This window comes from Scyliorhinus torazame, chromosome 24 (assembly GCF_047496885.1).
Source record: "Scyliorhinus torazame isolate Kashiwa2021f chromosome 24, sScyTor2.1, whole genome shotgun sequence".
NCBI lineage: Eukaryota > Metazoa > Chordata > Chondrichthyes > Carcharhiniformes > Scyliorhinidae > Scyliorhinus > Scyliorhinus torazame.
In genome coordinates, this window is record NC_092730.1 from 34,443,329 (window position 1) to 34,464,425 (window position 21,097).

The 21,097-nt window shown below is 46.1% G+C and overlaps 1 protein-coding gene and 2 non-coding genes across 3 annotated transcripts in view; 2 read left to right on the forward strand and 1 right to left on the reverse strand.

Moving 5' to 3' along the window:
- LOC140400001 (histone H2B-like) overlaps positions 1-11,610 on the forward strand; it is a 135,700-nt gene extending 124,090 nt beyond the window's left edge. The window contains exon 3 of the mRNA XM_072489497.1: positions 9,448-11,610. Within this exon, the coding sequence (XP_072345598.1) occupies positions 9,520-9,906 (387 nt within the window). The 5' untranslated portion in view covers positions 9,448-9,519 and the 3' untranslated portion in view covers positions 9,907-11,610. The remainder of the gene's footprint in view (positions 1-9,447) is intronic.
- Positions 11,611-13,964: 2,354 nt separating this feature from the next.
- On the forward strand, positions 13,965-14,036 carry trnag-ucc (transfer RNA glycine (anticodon UCC)). Its single transcript has one exon. It is a non-coding gene; the product is annotated as a tRNA-Gly (tRNA).
- A 5,967-nt stretch (positions 14,037-20,003) lies between these two features.
- trnap-agg (transfer RNA proline (anticodon AGG)) lies at positions 20,004-20,094 on the reverse strand. Its single transcript is given in 2 exon segments — positions 20,004-20,039; positions 20,059-20,094. It is a non-coding gene; the product is annotated as a tRNA-Pro (tRNA).
- Between the last annotated feature and the right edge of the window lie 1,003 nt (positions 20,095-21,097).

Below are 21,097 nucleotides of genomic sequence, written 5' to 3' on the forward strand. Positions count from 1 at the left end.
GTAAATCCCACACTCACACACTGTATCAGAGAGTGAGTAAATCCCACATTCACACACTGTATCAGAGAGTGAGTAAATCCCACACTCACACACTGTATCAGAGAGTGAGTAAATCCCACACACACACTGTATCAGAGACTGAGTAAATCCCACATTCACACACTGTATCAGAGACTGAGTAAATCCCACATTCACACACTGTATCAGAGAGTGAGTAAATCCCACACTCTCACACTGTATCAGAGAATGAGTAAATCCCACAACCACACACTGTATCAGAGTGAGTAAATCCCACACTCACACACTGTATCAGAGAGTGAGTAAATCCCACACTCAGACTGTATCAGAGAGTGAATGAATCTCACACTCACACTGTATCAGAGAGTGAGTAAATCCCACACTCTCACACTGTATCAGAGAGTGAGTAAATCCCACATTCACACACTGTATCAGAGAGTGAGTAAATCCCACACACACCCTGTATCAGAGAATGAGTAAATCCCACATTCACACACTGTATCAGAGAGTGAGGAAATACAACACTCACACACTGTATCAGAGAGTGAGTGAATCCCACACTCACACTGTATCAGAGAGTGAGTGAATCCCACACACACACTTCTGGATAACTGGGGCTCTTTCTGGGGAAGGTGGGACCTCTACAGACAGGATGGTCTACATCTGAACCTGAGGGGCACAAATATCCTGGGGGGGAGATTTGTTAGTGCTCTTTGGGGGGGTTTAAACTAATGCAGCAGGGGCATGGGAACCTGGATTGTAGTTTTAGGGTAAGGGAGAATGAGAGTATAGAGGTCAGGAGCACAGATTTGACGTCGCAGGAGGGGGCCAGTGTTCAGTTAGGTGGTTTGAAGTGTGTCTACTTCAATGCCAGGAGTATACGAAACAAGGTAGGGGAACTGGCAGCATGGGTTGGTACCTGGGACTTCGATGTTGTGGCCATTTCGGAGACATGGATAGAGCAGGGACAGGAATGGATGTTGCAGGTTCCGGGGTTTAGGTGTTTTAGTCAGCTCAGAGAAGGAGGCAAAAGAGGGGGAGGTGTGGCGCTGCTAGTCAAGAGCAGTATTACGGTGGCGGAGAGGATGCTAAATGGGGACTCTTCTTCCGAGGTAGTATGGGCTGAAGTTAGAAACAGGAAAGGAGAGGTCACCCTGTTGGGAGTTTTTTATAGGCCTCCTAATAGTTCTAGGGATGTAGAGGAAAGGATGGCGAAGATGATTCTGCATATGAGCGAAAGTAACAGGGTAGTTATTATGGGAGACTTTAACTTTCCAAATATTGACTGGAAAAGATATAGTTCGAGTACAATAGATGGGTCGTTTTTTGTACAGTGTGTGCAGGAGGGTTTCCTGAAACAATATGTTAACAGGCCAACAAGAGGCGAGGCCACGTTGGATTTGGTTTTGGGTAATGAACCAGGCCAGGTGTTGGATTTGGAGGTAGGAGAGCACTTTGGGGACAGTGACCACAATTCGGTGACGTTTACGTTAATGATGGAAAGGGATAAGTATACACCGCAGGGCAAGAGTTATAGCTGGGGGAAGGGCAATTATGATGCCATTAGACGTGACTTGGGGGGGATAAGGTGGAGAAGTAGGCTGCAAGTGTTGGGCACACTGGACAAGTGGGGCTTGTTCAAGGATTAGCAACTGCGTGTTCTTGATAAGTATGTACCGGTCAGACAGGGAGGAAGGCGTCGAGCGAGGGAACCATGGCTTACCAAGGAAGTGGAATCTCTTGTTAAGAGGAAGAAGGAGGCCTATGTGAAGATGAAGTGTGAAGTTTCGGTTGGGGCGATGGATAGTTACAAGGTAGCGAGGAAGGATCTAAAGAGAGAGCTAAGACGAGCAAGGAGGGGACATGAGAAGTATTTGGCAGGAAGGATCAAGGAAAACCCAAATGCTTTCTATAGGTATGTCAGGAATAAGCAAATGACTAGGGAAAGAGTAGGACCAGTCAAGGACAGGGATGGGAAATTGTGTGTGGAGTCTGAAGAGATAGCCGAGATACTAAATGAATATTTTTCGTCAGTATTCACTCAGGAAAAAGATAATGTTGTGGAGGAGAATGCTGAGCCCCAGGCTAATAGAATAGATGGCATTGAGGTACGTAGGGAAGAGGTGTTGGCAATTCTGGACAGGCTGAAAATAGATAAGTCCCCGGGACCTGGTGGGATTTATCCTAGGATTCTCTGGGAGGCCAGGGAAGAGATTGCTGGACCTTTGGCTTTGATTTTTATGTCATCATTGGTTACAGGAATAGTGCCAGAGGACTGGAGGACAGCAAATGTGGTCCCTTTGTTCAAAAAGGGGAGCAGAGACAACCCCGGCAACTATAGACCGGTGAGCCTCATGTCTGTAGTGGGTAAAGTCTTGGAGGGGATTATAAGAGACAAGATTTATAATCATCTAGATAGGAATAATATGATCAGGGATAGTCAGCATGGCTTTGTGAAGGGTAGGTCATGCCTCACAAACCTTATTGAGTTCTTTGAGAAGGTGACTGAACAGGTAGACGAGGGTAGAGCAGTTGATGTGGTGTATATGGATTTCAGCAAAGCGTTTGATAAGGTTCCCCACGGTAGGCTATTGCAAAAAATACAGAGGCTGGGGATTGAGGGTGATTTAGAGATGTGGATCAGAAATTGGCTAGCTGAAAGAAGACAGAGGGTGGTGGTTGATGGGAAATGTTCAGAATGGAGTACAGTCACAAGTGGAGTACCACAAGGATCTGTTCTGGGGCCGTTGCTGTTTGTCATTTTTATCATTGACCTAGAGGAAGGCGCAGAAGGGTGGGTGAGTAAATTTGCAGACGATACTAAAGTCGGTGGTGTTGTCGATCGTGTGGAAGGATGTAGCAGGTTACAGAGGGATATAGATAAGCTGCAGAGCTGGGCTGAGAGGTGGCAAATGGAGTTTAATGTAGAGAAGTGTGAGGTGATTCACTTTGGAAGGAATAACAGGAATGCGGAATATTTGGCTAATGGTAAAGTTCTTGAAAGTGTGGATGAGCAGAGGGATCTAGGTGTCCATGTACATAGATCCCTGAAAGTTGCCACCCAGGTTGATAGGGTTGTGAAGAAGGCCTATGGAGTGTTGGCCTTTATTGGTAGAGGGATTGAGTTCCGGAGTCGGGAGGTCATGTTGCAGCTGTACAGAACTCTGGTACGGCCGCATTTGGAGTATTGCGTACAGTTCTGGTCACCGCATTATAGGAAGGACGTGGAGGCTTTGGAGCGGGTGCAGAGGCGATTTACCAGGATGTTGCCTGGTATGGAGGGAAAATCTTATGAGGAAAGGCTGATGGACTTGAGGTTGTTTTCGTTGGAGAGAATAAGGTTAAGAGGAGACTTAATAGAGGCATACAAAATGATCAGGGGGTTGGATAGGGTGGACAGTGAGAGCCTTCTCCCGCGGATGGATATGGCTGGCACGAGGGGACATAACTTTAAACTGAGGGGTAATAGATATAGGACAGAGGTCAGAGGTAGGTTCTTTACGCAAAGAGTAGTGAGGCCGTGGAATGCCCTACCTGCTACAGTAGTGAACACGCCAACATTGAGGGCATTTAAAAGTTTATTGGATAAACATATGGATGATAATGGCATAGTGTAGGTTAGATGGCTTTTGTTTCGGTGCAACATCGTGGGCCGAAGGGCCTGTACTGCGCTGTATTGTTCAATGTTCTATGTTCTATGCATCAGAGAGTGAGTAAATCCCACACTCACACACTGTATCAGAGAGTGAGTAAATCCCACACTCACACTGTATCAGAGAGTGAGTGAATCCCACACTCACACTGTATCAGAGAGTGAGTGAATCCCACACTCGCACTGTATCAGAGAGTGAGTGAATCCCACACTCACACACTGTATCAGAGTGAGTAAATCACACATTCACACACTGTATCAGAGAGTGAGTAAATCCCACACTCACACACTGTATCAGAGTGAGTAAATCCCACACTCACACACTGTATCAGAGAGTGAGTAAATCCCACACTCACACACTGTATCAGAGAGTGAGTAAATCCCACACTCACACTGTATCAGAGAGTGAGTGAATCCCACACTCACACTGTATCAGAGAGTGAGTGAATCCCACACTCACACACTGTATCAGAGAGTGAGTAAATCCCACACACACACACTGTATCAGAGTGAGTAAATCCCACACTCACACACTGTATCAGAGAGTAAATCCCACACTCACACACTGTATCAGAGAGTGAGTAAATCCCACACTCACACACTGTATCAGAGAGTGAGTAAATCCCACACTCACACACTGTATCAGAGAGTGAGTAAATCCCACACTCTCACACTATATCAGAGTGTGAGTAAATCCCACACTCTCACACTGTCAGAGGGAGAGCAAATCCCACACTCACACACTATATCAGAGTGTGAGTAAATCCCACACTCTCACACTGTCAGAGGGGGAGCAAATCCCACACTCACACACTTTAGAACATAGAACAGTACAGCACAGAACAGGCCCTTCGGCCCTCAATGTTGTGCTGAGCCTTATTCATAACCAAAATCAAGCTATCCCACACCCTGTCATTCTGGTGTGCTCCATGTGCCTATCCAATAAGCGCTTGTAAGTTCCTGAAGTGTCCGACTCCACTATCACAGCAGGCAGTCCATTCCACATCCTAACCACTCTCTGAGTAAAGAACCTACCTCGGACATCCCTCCTATATCTCCCACCCTGAACCTTATAGGTATGCCCCCTTGTAACAGCTACATCCACCCAAGGAAATAGTCTCTGAACGTCCGCTCTATCTATCCCCTTCATCATCATATAAACCTCTATTAAGTCGCCAGTCATCCTCCTCCGCTCCAAAGCGAAAAGCCCTCGCTCGCTCAACCTTTCCTCATAAGACCTATCCTCCAAGCCAGGCATCATCCTGGTCAATCTCCTTTGCACCCTTTCCAATGCTTCCACACCCTTCCTGTAGTGAGGAGACCAGAACTGCACACAATACTCCAAATGTGGTCTCATCAGGGTCCTGTACAGTTGCAGCATAACCCCACGGCTCTTAAAGTCAAGCCCCCTGTTAATAACGACTAACACACTATAGGCCTTCTTCACGGCTCTGTCCACTTGAGTGGCAACCTTCAGAGATCTATGGACATGTACCCCAAGATTTCTCTGTTCCTCCACACCCCTCAGAACCCTGCCGTTGACCCTGTAATCCACATTCAAAATGAATCACCTCGCACTTATCAGGGTTAAACTCCATCTGACATTTTTCAGCACAGCTCTACATCGTATCAATTTCTCTTTGCAGCCTACAACAGCCCTCCACCTAATCCACTACTCCACCAATCTTGGTGTCATCAGCAAATTGACTGACCCACCCGTCAGCCCCCTCCTCCAAGTCATTGATAAAAATCACAAATAGCAGAGGACCCAGCACTGATCTCTGTGGTACACGGCTGGTAACTGGTCTCCATCCTGAAAATCTTCCATCCACCACCCTTCGTCTTCTATGTGATAGCCAGTTACTTATCCAATTGGCCAAATTTCCCTCTTTCCCACACCTCCTTACTTTCTTCATGAGCCGACCATGGGGAACCTTATCAAACGCCTTACTAAAATCCATGTATACGACATCAACTGCTCTACCTTCATCTACACACCTAGTAACCTCCTCAAAGAATTCAATCAAATTTGTGAGGCAAGACTTACCCTTCACGAATCCGTGTTGACTATCCCGGATTAAGCTGCATCTTTCCAAATGGTCATAAATCCTATCCTTCAGGACCTTTTCCATTACCTTACCGACCACCGAAGTAAGACTAACCGGCCTATAATTACCAGGGTCATTCCTATTCCCTTTCTTGAACAGAGGAACAACATTCGCTGCTCTCCAGTCCTCTGGCATGGGCAGGGGCAGCACGGTAGCATAGTGGTTAGCACAATTGCTTCACAGCTCCAGGGTCCCAGGTTCGATTGCCGGCTTGGGTCACTGTCTGTGCGGAGTCTGCACGTTCTCCCCGTGTGTGCGTGGATTTCCTCCGGGTGCTCCGGTTTCCTCCCGAGTCCAAAGATGTGCAGCGGCTGGTTTAGCACACTGGGCTAAATCGCAGGCATTTAAAGCAGACCCAGGCAGGCCAGCAGCACGGTTCAATTCCCGTACCAGCCTCCCTGAACAGGCATCGAAATGTGGCGACTAGGGGCTTTTCACAGTAACTTCATTTGAAGCCTACTTGTGACAATAAGTGATTTTCATTTCATTTCATTTTCAGGTTAGGTGGATTGGACATGGTAAATTGCCCTCAGTGTCTAAAATTTGGGTTACTGGGTTATGACGAGACGGTGGAGGTGAGGGCTTGGGTAGGGTGCTTTTTCCAAGGGCCAGTGCAGACTCGATGGGCCGAATGGCCTCCTTCTGCACTGTAAAATCTATGTCAGTGGACACTATCAACGTGGACAATAGGGACCCAAAGATCAAAGGCTCTGCAATCTCATCCCTTGCCTCCCAAAGTATCCTAGGATATACCCCATCCGGCCCGAGGGACTTGTCGACCCTAAGGTTTTTCAAAATTGCTAAAACATTCTTCCTTAGAACATCTACCTCCTCCAGCCTACCCGCCTGTATCACACTCTCATCCTCAAAAACATGGCCCCTCTCCTTGGTGAACACTGAAGAAAAGTATTCATTCAACGCCTCTCCTATCTCTTCTGACTCCATGCACAGATTCCCACTACTGTCCTTGACCGGCGCTAACCTCACCCTGGTCATTCTTTTATTTCTCACATAAGAGTAAAAAGCCTTGGGGTTTTCCTTGATCCGACCTGCCAAGGACATCTCATGCACCCTCCTAGCACTCCTTGGCCCTTTCTTTAGGTCTTTCCTTGCTACCTTGTAACCCTCAAGTGACCCAACTGAACCTTGTTTCCTCATCCTTACATACGCTTCCTTTTTCCTCTTGACAAGCCATTCAACCTCTTTTGTGAACCATGGTTCCCTCACACAGCCATTTCCTCCCTGCCTGACAGGGACATATCTATCAAGGACACGCAGTATTTGTTCCTTGAACACGCTCCACTTTTCATTTGTGCCTTTCCCTGACAGTTTCTGTTCCCATCTTATGCTCCCTAATTCTTGCCTAATCGCATCACAATTACCCTTCCCCCAATTATAAACCTTGCCCTGCCGTATGGCCCTATCCCTCTCCATTGCAATAGCGAAAGACACCGAATTGTGGTCACTATCTCCAAAGTGCTCTCCCACAAACAAATCTAACACTTGGCCCGGTTCATTACCCAGTACCAAATCCAATGTGGCCCCACCTTTTGTCGGCCTATCCACATATTGTGTCAGGAAACTCTCCTGCACACACTGTACAAAAACTGCCCCAACCTATAGAGGTTCCAATCAATATTTGGAAAGTTAAAGTCAGCCATGACAACTACCCTGTGACCTCCACACCTATCCATAATCTGTTTTGCGATTTCTTCCTCCACATCTCTATTACTATTTGGGGGCCTATAGAAAACTCCTAACAACGTGACCGCTCCTTTCCTATTTCTAACTTCAGCCCATATTACCTCAGTAGGTAGATCCCCCTCGAACTGCCTTTCTGCAGCCGTTTAACTATCCTTGATTAACAATGCTGCTCCTCCACCTCTTTTACCACCTTCCCTGCTCTTACTGAAACATCTAAACCCCGGAACTCCCAACAACCATTCCTGTCCCTGTTCGAACCATGTCTCCGTCATGCCCACAACATCGTAGTCCCAGGTACCAATCCACGCTCCAAGTTCACCGATCTTATTCCGGATGCTCCTTGCATTGAAGTAGACTCACTTCAACCCACCTTCTTGTCTGCCGGTACACGCCTGCGACCTTGATACCCTCCTCAGTACCTCACTACTCTCAGCTCTGGCTTCTGGACTACAGCTTGTTTCCCGATCCCCCAGACAAATTAGTTTAAACCCCCCTGAAGAACCGTAGCAAATTTCCCTCCCAGGATATTGGTGCCCCTCTGGTTCAGGTGCAAACCGTCCTGTCTGTACAGGTCCCACCTTCCCCAGAATGTACTCCAATTATCCACGTAACTGATACCCTCCCTCCTACACCATCCCTGCAGCCACGTGTTTATCTGCACTCTCTGCCTGTTCCTCAACTCGCTAGCACGTGGCAGCGGCACAAACCAGAGATGACAACATGGTTTGTCGTGGCTCTCAGCTTCCACCCTAGCTCCCGGAATTCCTGTTTTAAATCCCCGACCCTTCTCTTACCTTTGTCGTTGGTACCGATGTGAACCGCCCAATTTCAATACAGGTAAAAATAAAAAATTTAGCCAACAACCACTGCGCCCTGCACGATAACAGCAATCAGCTGTTATGGGCCCGCACAAACAATTTAAATCTTTACTCCTTACCCAGCAGTCACTCTGTCCTCACTCCGACCGAATTCAGCTGCAAACCCCCAACAGTAAATTTTTAAAAATTTACTCCCCTTAACAAGCACTCACTCAGCAACCACTGCGCCCCACACGATAACAGATTTATATGAGACTGAGTAAATTCCACACTCACACACAGTATCAGAAAGTGAGCAAATCCCACACTCACGCACTGTATCTGAGAGTGAGTAAATCCCACACACACACTGTATCAGAGCGTGAGTAAATTCCACACTCACACACTGTATCAAAAACTGATCAAATCCCACACTCACACACTGTATCGGAGAGTGAGTAAATCCCACACTCATACACTGTATCGGAGAGTGAGTAAATCTCACACTCACACACTGTATCAGAGAGTGAGTAAATCCCACACTCACACACTGTACCATATAGTGAGTAAATCCCACTCACACAGAGTATCAGATAGTGAGTAAATCCCACACTCACACACTATATCAAAAGTTGAGCAAATCCCACACTATATCAGAAGTTGAGTAAATCCCACACTCTCACACTATCAGAGTGAGTAAATACCTCACACACACACTGTATCACAGTGTGTAAATCACACACTCAAACACTGTATGAGAGAGTGAGTAAATCCCTCACTCACACATTGTATCAGAGAGTGAGTAAATCCCCCACACACACACTGTATCAGAGTGGTCTTTCCCCATTGCGCCTTGTGAGCAAATCCCACACTCTCACATATTACAAGACACTCACAGTTGCTGAAGGAATCCCAGACTGCCGCATAATCCCTCTCACCGACAGCTAGGTGATTTTACCCGTTGGATCTTTACACATTGACGAACTGGGACTGAAGACATTCTTTCTGAAATGGATTTCCTGTTTGTAGTAAGAAGGTTTCTGATTGGTGCAAAATCCTTAATCCGATTGGTCTGTTGTTATATCCAATCAAATAAACAGAACATAACTGGCTGTCCTCGTTTTCACAATATCCAATCACAATCATTCCTTTCCCCATTCCTCATTAGCATAGATGTGAGGCTCTGTCTATTTCATCAGCGCTCGGAAGGGGTTTGCTTTATTTCTGGGTGATACTGACGATGGCTGATGAGAAGAAACCAACATCGAAACCAGCTTCCAAAAAGGGAGCCAAGAAAGTCATTAAGAAACCGGCAGTAAAGGGCGGCAAGAAGCGGCGACGGTCGAGGAAGGAGAGTTACTCCATCTACATCTACAAAGTGATGAAGCAGGTTCACCCCGACACCGGCATCTCCTCCAAGGCCATGAGCATCATGAACTCGTTCGTCAGCGATATTTTCGAGCGCATCGCGGGTGAGGCTTCCCGCCTGGCCCATTACAACAAGCGCAGCACCATCAGCTCCCGGGAGATCCAGACCGCCGTGCGCCTGCTGCTGCCCGGGGAACTGGCCAAGCACGCCGTGTCGGAAGGGACAAAGGCGGTGACCAAGTACACCAGCTCCAAGTAAAACTCCACAATGGACTCAAAACCACCCCAAACACAACGGCTCTTTTAAGAGCCACCCACAATCTCTTTGAAAAGGCTGCACCATCTTTTCCCGCATTGACTTGATGAGAAATCTCTTTGTGGAGGATAGAGATTTGTCCCGTTCCAGAATGTTGTGAATGTGGCTTCATACCCGCCCGTCACAGTCACTTTCACACAGAAGAGAATCAAACTGAATTGAGGGCGGATTTTAAACCCAGTCTGGCATTTGTGACGGACAATGAGGAGAAATACAATTTCAGGAGGGAATTATTTAAGTTTAATAACCATATTCAGATTTTACAACTGGTGAGTTAAATTAATCAAATTGTTTTTTTATGTTTCCTCTGGGGTGATCTGGGCGCCGCTTCATGAATCCTGTTTTCCCAGTGAGCTGAGATTTGCTGCGTTTTAAATTGATGAACGGGGTGTTATTACCGCCGGTTACAGATAAGAGGTTGACAAATTCAAACTGTTCCTAATATAGCGCCTGGAAACTGGGATTGCAAAATATAATAAACCGATCACAAAGTGAGATTCAAATCGTTTCCTGAACATTTCACTGCAGTGAAATTGGCGGGATTTTGGAATTTGAAAACATCAGCCAATCAAATCCTACTATGTCGTCTCCCTTGGCCCTGTGATTGGTTAGTTATTGAATTGACAAGTGTTAACCAATCAAAGCTGGAGACTTGCTGTTGATACTGAAAGCGGTTTCAATGATTATTAATTGGGATTAAACTGATGAAATCTGTAACTTCTTCCGGACTGTACTTGAGATTTAAAATATAATTTGTTTCCACAGACAAATACCAGAATATTCTGAAGATGAATAAATGTGGTGTTTCCTCCACACAAGTTACAGGGAAGAGTGTCGCCAGCTCCTTCCCACACACAGTCCATACATTGTCACTGACAGAGGAAAGAGACAGAGACAGGTCATCAGTTCCACAGTCTCAGGCAGCAGAAATAGTTCCAGAGACATATTTTCAACCCATCAATCTAACAGAGCAGGAGAGACAGACGCTGTGTCCATGTCACCCTAACGGGGGCCTCATAAATCCCAGTCCAAATTCTCACCCACTCTCATCATTACTGTATCAGATCCACAATAGCACAGCCTTAGTGAAATAATAAATATCAGAGAAAACTGACACGTGATTGCCGGTTAAAAGTTACACAATTAACCTTAATAATGTACTCTGAGATTCGAGTTAAATACCAGTCACATCGCGCAATAGGGGGTTTAGAAGTGGCTGCACAAATCCCCAGAGTGTGTCCTCACAAATACATTAGCTGCAAACCCAAATATCTGCTACATTCTCAGATTGAGATATGTTGAAAGCGACAAAGATACAAACTCTGATTCTCGTTTAAAACTCACCCAATTTATGAAAATAAAAGATACAATCTCATTTCGATATCTATGAACTGAGCTGTAACTTGCAAACTATTACAAAATCCTCACTCACTCTGTTCCAGATGGAAGACACTGTAGCGATTCCAGACTGTGGTCCATTTTACATTCATGTCAAAATTCTGACTCCGAATCAGACGGAGTGTCAGAGATCAAATCAATGTGTACAACCTGAGTTAAACTTCCAGAGCAATCCAGTATCAGATTGAAGGTTACATTATTTTTCACTATTGTGTTCTGATATTAAATGCTCACGTTGTTTGCTTAAAACCTCCCACATCAGTTGTCTCTTTCTGTGCTGGAAATTTACGTGGAATGAATGCAAATTTATAAACAGTCCCAGAGATTGAAGGTCACATCCTCAATCCCATCCTCACAGTGAGTCACGAAGCCTGACAGATACAGGATTATTCTCAAACACATGTTCAGAGTACGTTACAGCAGCCATACCTCCAAGACCTGATCTGTAACAGTTTCAGACTCACAGAATAACACAGTGTCCCCTCGTGACATACCCTTCTACTGAGTTGAACAGGTGCGCCCTATCCGCCCTGTCTCTCCCCATTATAAACTTGTACTCTTCGATCAGGTCACCCCTCCGTCTTCTCTGTTCCAGCAAAAAAAAATCAAGCCTATCCAACCTCTCTTCATACCTTAAATGTTCCATCCCAAGCAACATCCTGCCGAATCACCTCTGCAACCCATCCAGTGCAGTCACGTATTTCCAAAATGTGGTGACCAGAATTGCACACGGTACTCCAGCTGTGACCTCCCCAACATTCTATACAACTCCACCATGACCTCTCTGTTTCTGTAATCTGTGCCCGGATTGATAAAGTATTTCATATGCCTTTCCACCACCCTATTAACCTGCCCACCTGCCTTCAGAGATCTCTGGACAAACACTCCAAGGTCCCTTTGTTCCTCAGGACTTCCCAGTGTCAGGCCATTCACATTAATCCTATAATAAAAATATAATATTCTTTATTGTCACAAATAGGATTATATTAACACTACAATGAAGTTACTATGAAAACCCCCCTACCAAGTGGATCACATCTCATTTTTCAGCGTTAAATTCCATCAGCCACTTTTCTGCCCATTTGACCATCCCGTCTGTATCTTCCTGTAACTCAAGACACTCAACCGCACTGTGAGCTTGAAACTCAGTGAAAGGATTTCACCCTCCTCTCGGAATCTGATCACCACCTCAATCCCAACATTCAGCTTGGGTGGGCAGACAAGACGACTTCCTTCCCGCAGCCCCCCAGCACAAACTGGATAATATCCCAAACTCGTATCCTGCTATTGTCACATTGCTCCACCACCTTGTTCTATTCACAAAACGCCAGGAATCTCAACCCAAATCCTCAGACCATTGATTCTCTCTTAAACCAACATCTTGTCCCTGATTAAGTCCATCGTGGGAAGCGGGGCTCCGTATTCCGAGTTCCTCTGCAGACACCCGGGTGCTGTTGATTGACCAAAAGAGGCTTCAAACCTGAAAGAAAGCCTCTCTCACAGCCCTGTGAGCATGTCTCCATTAGACGGTGCAGTCAATACCTGCAGAGTACATCACAATGGAGAGAAGTGTGAGCAATTTCAGCGTCACAATTCTGTGGAAATAGAGTATTCGAAATGAAACATTATTGGAAATACTGAACAGATCCTCTGGGATCAGGACTCAACAGGGGAACAGGCGCTTGAACAGATTAAGCTACAGAGCGTGAGGATGTTCAGCTAATCACAAGGGAATGCTGGAAATACGGTACGGATCTGTAGTTACTGTGAAAAGCGAAATAGTTAACATTTCACAACCTGACCTTTCATTGGAACGACCTGTTTCTCTCTCCACAGAAGCTGCCGGATCAGCTGAATATTTGCAGCATTTTCTGTTTTTGTCTCGAGTTTGCAGCATCCGCAGTATTTTGCTGTTGGGTCAAAGGACAATGAGTTGCCTTTCCTGCCCTGAGGGTTATTGCAGGTCCCTCTGGCTGTGATTGTCGCTGATTCGGCCAAACATTTACAATCTATCATTAATTGACCGTGAGAATGGGCGGTGAGGGGATTCTGGAACCGCTGCAAGTCCATATGGTGTATGTACACACACAGTGCTGTTAGGGAGGGGTTCCAGGTTTGGATGGTGCCTCGCGGAGTAAAGGTCAATGTCAGTTGTGTGATGCGAGCCCAGACCTCCAAAGGAGACTGCGACCTGCGCTCAGCCATCCTGACGTATTCGAAAGGTTAGGTGCGATTGGGCCGAAGTCGGGTGGTCTTTCCGTGGGTCAGTACCGACTCGATGGGCCGTATGGCCTCCTTCTGCACTGGAGCCATTCTACGATAGGGTGAAAACGGCAGCATCAGGACACAAGGACAAGTTACGGTCTCAGGCCAGAGTAAGTGTCCAAAGTAATGACACACACAACATTAGAAATCAATGAGATAAATACATTTATTGTGGACTGGTGCCATCTCCAGGCAGAACGGGAGCCGTGCGACACGGACACTCTCATTCAGGAGCATTTGAAATTGGAGTGAAATAACTTACGCTAAGTATGAAAGTGTTCCAAAACAGTTTAACAAGCTAATCTAAAGTACCAATTGGAATCTGATTCTTTCAGTGAGCGATGGTGGTATAGTGGTGAGCATAGCTGCCTTCCAAGCAGTTGACCCGGGTTCGATTCCCGGCCATCGCAATAAAAAGCTCTTTGTATATTTTTGCACCACTTCGTGAGTTTCAAACCGAGAAAGAGAAACAGTTCCGAACTCAGAATTTGGGCGCAATTAGGGAGTGAAATAAGTAACTTTCTCATCATTTTTAATATGGTTTCAATATGGACAGTGTTCCACTATTCACCCACAAGCCGTCAAACAACAGCTAAAAGCCGCAGCTTTTTCACTTCACCCTCATGAAGTGGACCAAACAGAGACACAACAGACACGTTACAGACGAGGATGGGATTTGAAGCCACGTGTACAGAGCACAATGGATTATTGTGCATCACCTTAACCACGTGGTACAGCTGCTTTACTTCAGGGCCCTTTAGTATCCTTCAATCTGACTTCTCTGCGTTTCTTTCGCACGGTTGCTGATGTACAGAACACAGTCAAAGTGTAAATAAATAAAAATAATCTCTGAGTTAATTTGCGCTTGTGGCGCAACGGGAGCGCGCCTGACTCCAGATCAGAAGGTTGCGTTGAAATCATGTCAGGCGCACGGAGCTTTTCTGCAGCTGGTTCCAGGAATTTCTCTCTGTGTGGGAATGTTCTCGAAATGACTCCATTCCACGATGCAAATAATATATTTCATATTTACCCGGTTGAGCAAATTTGTCAAATAGCAGGAAATTCATCTAGTCCTGTTGAAGCAGAATGACAGTGAGTTCAGGAAGAAATGTTTACAAACAACAGCAATTTCTTTCTGCTCAATGTACACAGTTATAGTGATCTGTATTAAACAGCAGGAGCGGGAACCGCAGTCCGCAGTCTTCACCTTCACGGTGAGTCTGAATTTCAGTTTGGGGGTTTCAGAGAGAGCGGATGTTATTGTGGAAACTGAAGTCACTTTTCCTGTGAATGGAGCCGGTTAAAGAGCCCTGGCCGGCCTGAGAGTCCCGGAGCCTCCATGAATCTTCACAGCTCACAGAGTGAAGGGCTTTTCCACTTTGAAAATGACCATGTCCGGCAGCTGGAGCTTTCCCTTGTATTTTCTGGGATCTGGGAAAGAGCGGATCATCAAAAAACAGAAATGAAACACATATAATCGCAGTATTTATTTACATGAGCTGAACATCAGTGCGCATGGCCTAATGGATAAGGAGTCTGACTTTGGGGAATCTAGTGATGATATCAGAAAATTGCAGGTTCGAGGTCCTGTCGCGGTCGTTTTATACAGAAATCCGGTATAACTTGCTGACAATCCAGTTTTCCTTCCTCAGCTCAGTTCATTCAATTCTCTCTCATCTCAGTATTTCGTTTACCCCCTAATTAATCCACAATATCTGTTTGATTTGGATAAAGAAATGATTATGTATCAAGCGGTTCAATACAATTCTGTGGAGGGAATTCTAATGTCCTCAGGAAGATGGTTAGAGTCATAGAGTCATAGATGTTGACAGCATGGAAACAGGCCCTTCGGCCCAGCTTGACCATGCCGCCCGGTTTCTATCACTAAGCTAGTCCCACTTGCCCGCATTTCGCCCATATCCCTTTCTACCCACCCTGCCCATGTAACTGTCCAACTGGTTTTCAAAAGATAAAATCGTGCCCGCTTCCTCCCCACTGCCACTGCCTCACGAAGCCCGTTCCAGATGCCCATCACCCTCTGTGTGAGGAAATTTCCCTTCTGGTCTCTTTTGTATCTCTCCATTCTCACCTTAAACCTATGCCCTCTCCTTCTAGACTTCTCTACCTTTGGGAAAAGATGCCGACTACCTTAGCTATGCTCTTCATTATTGTATAGACATCTGTAAGTTCACCCCCAAGACTCATACGGTCCAGGGGGGAAAGTCCCAGCCTAACTAGCCTCTCCTTATAAATCACCATCAAGTCCTGGGAACACCCTCGTAAATCTCTTCTGCACTCTTTCTAGTTTAACAATATGCTTCCTATAATAGGGTGAGCATAACTGAACACAGCATACCGTGTGTGGTCTTACCAATGTATTGTGCAACTTGGTAGCACGGTAGCATTGTGGATAGCACAATTGCTTCACAGCTCCAGGGTCCCAGGTTCGATTCCAGCTTGGGTCACTGTCTGTGCGGAGTCTGCACATCCTCCCCGTGTGTGTGTGGGTTTCCTCCGTGTGCTCCGGTTTCCTCCCACAGTCCAAAGATGTGCAGGTTAGGTGGATTGGCCATGGTAAATTGCCCTTAGTGTCCAAAATTGCACTTAGTGTTGGATGGGGTTACTGGGTTATGGGGATAGGGAGGAGGGGTTGACCTTGGGTCGGGTGCTCTTTCCAAGTGCCGGTGCAGACTCGGTGGGCCGAATGGCCTCCTTCTGCACTGTAAATGATATGGTCTATAAACTCCAGCAAGACGTTCCAACTCCTGTATTCAATATTCTGTCCAATAAAACCGAGCATACTGAATGGCTTCTTCACCATCCTGTCCACTTGCGACTCCAGCTTCAAGGAGCTGTGAACCTGTACTCCTAAATCTCTTTGTTCTGTAACTCTCCCCAACTCCCTACCATTAACTGAGTAGGCCCTGCCCTGATTTGATCGACCCAAATGCATAACATCGCACTTATCCAAATTAAACTCTATTTGCCATTCATCGGCCCACTGGCCCAAGATGTTTAATAATGAGCTGAATCAACTGTTTTTTTGTTCAGAGGGATGTGAGATTATGTTACTGGATTGGGAATCCAGAGGCCAGAACGAATCTTTGGAACACGGAATAAATCCCACCATTCAAATTCACTGATATAATAGATTTTCAGGGGCGGGGGGCGGGGCTTGACAGAATAGATGCTGAGAAGCTGGTTCACCATGTGGGAGAGTCTTGGACCAGAAGGAATAATCTCAGAATAAGTGGCCGCCCATTTCAAACAGAAATGATGAGTAGTTTCTTCTCTCGGAGTATAGTGTATCTGGAGAAATGTTTGTATGAACCGAATAGGGCTGTAAAGGGTGGGTCAGTTAATATGTTGATATTATGATTTTGAACATCTCGATCATATCTCCTCTCAGCCTTATCCTCTCCAAGGAGAACGTTCCCACTATCTCCAATCTAGCCTCATAAATGGAATCAATCCTGTAAACCTCTTCTGCACGCTGCCCAATACGTCCACAGCCTTCCAATATTGTGGCTCCCAGAGCTGTGCAAAATATTCCATCTGATGTCTAACTGGCGCCTTGTACAGATTCAGCATAACCTCCTTCCTCTTGTTCTGTTTTCCACTCGTTATAAAGCCCAGAATAAGATATGCTTTATTGCCTGCTCTCTCCACCCGTCCACCTTCAATGATCTATCCACATATACACCCAGCTCTGTCTGCTCCTTCACCCCATAAATAGTTGAGGGGCAGCACGGTAACATAGTGGTGAGCACTATGGCTTCACAGCGCCGTGTCTCAGGTTCGATTCCCGCTTGGATCACTGTCTGTGTTCTCCGTGGGTTTCGTCCGGGTGCTCCGGTTTCCTCCCACACTCTAAAGATGTGCAGGTTAGGTGGATTGGCCAGGCTAAATTGCCCTTAGGTTAGATGGGGTTGCTGGGATACGGGGAAATGGTGGAGGTGTGGGCTTCATGGGGGTGCTCTTTCAAGAGCCGGTGCAGATTCCATGGCCCGAATGGCCACCTTCTGCACTGTAAATTCTATGATTCTATACTTCCCTACCAAAATGCATCATCTCACACGTCTCCAGACTGAAAATCATATTTTGTCGTTTGAAGTTCTAGACTGTCCGCGTCTCACTTTCCAAAATTTCCAAGATTGTACCATCCCAAACTTTGAAACTGTTCCCTGTACACCATGATCTAGCACATTGTTATATATCAGGGACAGCAAATGTTCCAGTAGGAACCCATGTGGAACACTACAAACCTTCTTCCAGTCCGAAGAGTCTCCATTGACCATTATATTCTGTTTCTGATTATTCAACCACATTTATTTCCATATTGCTACTGTCCCTTTTATTCCAGGAGCTGTAACATTTCGCTAATTCTGTGCAGTTTTGGTTTCCTTATTTAGGGAACGATGTAAATACGTTGGAAACGGTTCAGAGAAGGTTTCCTCGATTGTTGCCAGGAATGAGCCTTTCGTCAGTGGTAGGGAAATTACTGGAGAGAATCCTTCGAGACAGAATCTACTCCCATTTGGAAGCAAATGGACGTATTAGTGAGAGGCAGCATAGTTTTGTGTCTCACTAACTTGATAGAGTTTTTCGAAGAGGTCACAAAGATGATTGATGCAGGTAGGGCAGCGGATGTTGTCTATATGGACTTCAGTAAGGCTTTTGACCAGGTCCCTCATGGTAGACTGGTACAAAAGGTGATGTCACACGGGATCAGGGGTGAGCTGGCAAGGTGGATACAGAACTGGCTAGATCATAGAAGGCAGAGAGTAGCAATGGAAGGGTGCTTTTCTAATTGGAGGGCTGGGACTAGAGGTGTTCTGCAGTGATCAGTGCTGGGGCCTTTGCAGTTCGTAGTATATACAAATGATTTGGAGGAAATTGTAACTGGTCTGATTAGTAAGTTTGCAGATGACACAAAGGTTGGTGGAATTGCGGATAGCGATGAGGGTTGTCAGAGGATACAGCAGGATTTAGATCTTTTGGAGATTTGGGCGGAGAGATGGCAGATGGAGTTTAATCCGGACAAATGTGAGTTAATGCATTTTGGAAGGTCTAATGCACGTAGGGAATATACAGTGAATGGTAGAACCCTCAAGAGTATTGAAAGTCAGAGAGATCTATGTCTACAGGTCCACAGGTCACTGAAAGGGGCAACACAGGTGGAGAAGGTAGTCAAGACATACGGCATGCTTGCCTTCATTGGCCAGGGCATTGAGTACAAAATTGGCAAGTCATGTTGCAGCTGTCTGGAACCTTAGTTAGGCCACACTTGGAGTATCGTGTTCAATTCTGGTCGCCACACTACCAGAAGGATGTGGAGGCTTTAGAGAGGGTGCAGAAGAGATTTACCAGGATGCTGCCTGTTATGGAGGGAATTAGCTATGAGGATCGGTTGAATAAACTCTGTTTGTTCTCACTGGAATGACGGACGTTGAGGGGCGACCTGATAGAGGTCTACAAAATTATGAGGGGCATAGACAGAGTGGATAGACAGAGGCTTTTCCCCAGGGTAGAGGGGTCAATTACTAATCAATTACATAGATTTAAGGTGCGAGGGCAAGGTTTAGAGGAGATGGACAAGGCAAGTTTTTTACAGAGAGGGTAGTGGGTGCCTGGAACTCGCTGCTGGAGAAGGTGGTGGAAGCAGCGACGATAGTGACATTTAAGCGGTATCTTGACAGATACATGAATAGGATGGGAATCGAGGGATACCGACCCAGGAAGTGGAAAACATTTTAGACTCGTCATTGGTCAGGCAGCATGGTCGGCACGGGCTTGACGGGCCGAAGGGCCTGTTCCTGTGCTGTACTTTTCTTTGTTCTTTGTTGTTCTTTGAGCGGGTTTGCTATTGAGGAAAGGTTAGACTTGTTTCCAGTGGAGATGTGAAGACTGACAGTTAATTTGATTGAAGTACATCAGATTTTGAATGGTCTTGACAAGGTGGACGTGGAAAGGATGTCACTGCTTGTGGGTGAGAGCAGAACTACTGGGCAGTTAAAAACAAGGATGTCGCCCTTTTCGGATGGAGATGTGGAAATTTCTCACTCTCAGAGAGTTGTGCGACTTTGGAACTCTGCCTCAGAAGGCGGCGGAAGCGGGACATTGATTATTTTTAAGGCGGACATTCAGCAAATAAATCAAAGGTTTATCGGGGTTACATACACCCATTGCATTCAGCCAGCTACCTGGATGCACAGGCGTTCGTTTGTTTTACTAATTTGAGTTTACATTCAGCGTCCAACACCATGGTGAAACGGTCTTTAAATAACGTGTTCGTTTCTTCACGTGTTCAGCACTGACACATTCTCTGGGGCTCAAACCTGATCCGACTTCAATGATCGTCGTGATAAAAATAAACAGGGCTCGTCCGGGATTTGAACCCGGGACCTCTCGCATTTTAGCGCAAATGGAAGCCCCTAAGCGAGAATCATACCCCTAGACCAACGAGCCAAATCACAGTTAAAACTTACTCAAACCAGCTTATCATTGCCTCCCGAAGCTTATTGTATCAGCTCAATGCGCTTCTGAATTCCTGTTCAATTTCGTTTCGTTGTTAAAATAAATTCAAAAGAAACAATTTTTGTCCCTTGCTTTTCGTACTGGGATCATTGGGTAAATTGGTTAATTTTGGTTAATTGGCCTCCACTGCGAACAGAATAAAAGACATACGGGACCAGTCTTTGCCGTTGCTGAGTCAGCACTGTGCAATGGTCACTCCGAACGATTCTGTCATGAAGCAGCTCCTCAAGTATTCTCTTTCTCAATCTGCTGAAGGCTGAGCTGACACATTGGAGGTGAGGGCGAATCCTGTCTGCTGGATCTGCCTTTTTTCAGTGAAGGCTTCCGGCCATGGAAAACGGTCCACTATTTTCCACGATCTCGCCATTTTATTCTGTGTGCCATTCTATGTGAGTGTTCACAACATAATTCAGCTCTTGGTATTCACCAGGATTCACCACGAAGCGCAACACCTCCATACTCCCAGTACGCCTCGATCCACTGCAATCGGTCCACATCAGACGACATTTCATAGAATTTACAGTGCAGAAGGAGGCCATTCGGCCCATCGAGTTTGCACCGGCTCTTTGAAAGAGCACCCTACCCAAGCCCACACATGCACCCTATCCCCATAACCCAGTAACCCCACCAAACACTAATGGCAATTTTGGACACTGAGGGCAATTGAGCATGGCCAATCCACCTAATCTGCACATCTTTGGACTGGGGGAGGAAACCAGAGCACCCAGAGGAAACCCACGCAAACAAGGGGAGAATGTGCAGACTCCGCACAGACGTTGACCCAAGCCAGGAATCGAACCTGGAACCCTGGAGCTGTGAAGCAATTGTGCTAACCACTATGCTACCGTGCTGCCCCTAACTGTTTCCCTGGCCCGACACTCATCCCTGGAGCATCTCGAAAACAAGGACTCCTACATCAGACTCCTATTTATTG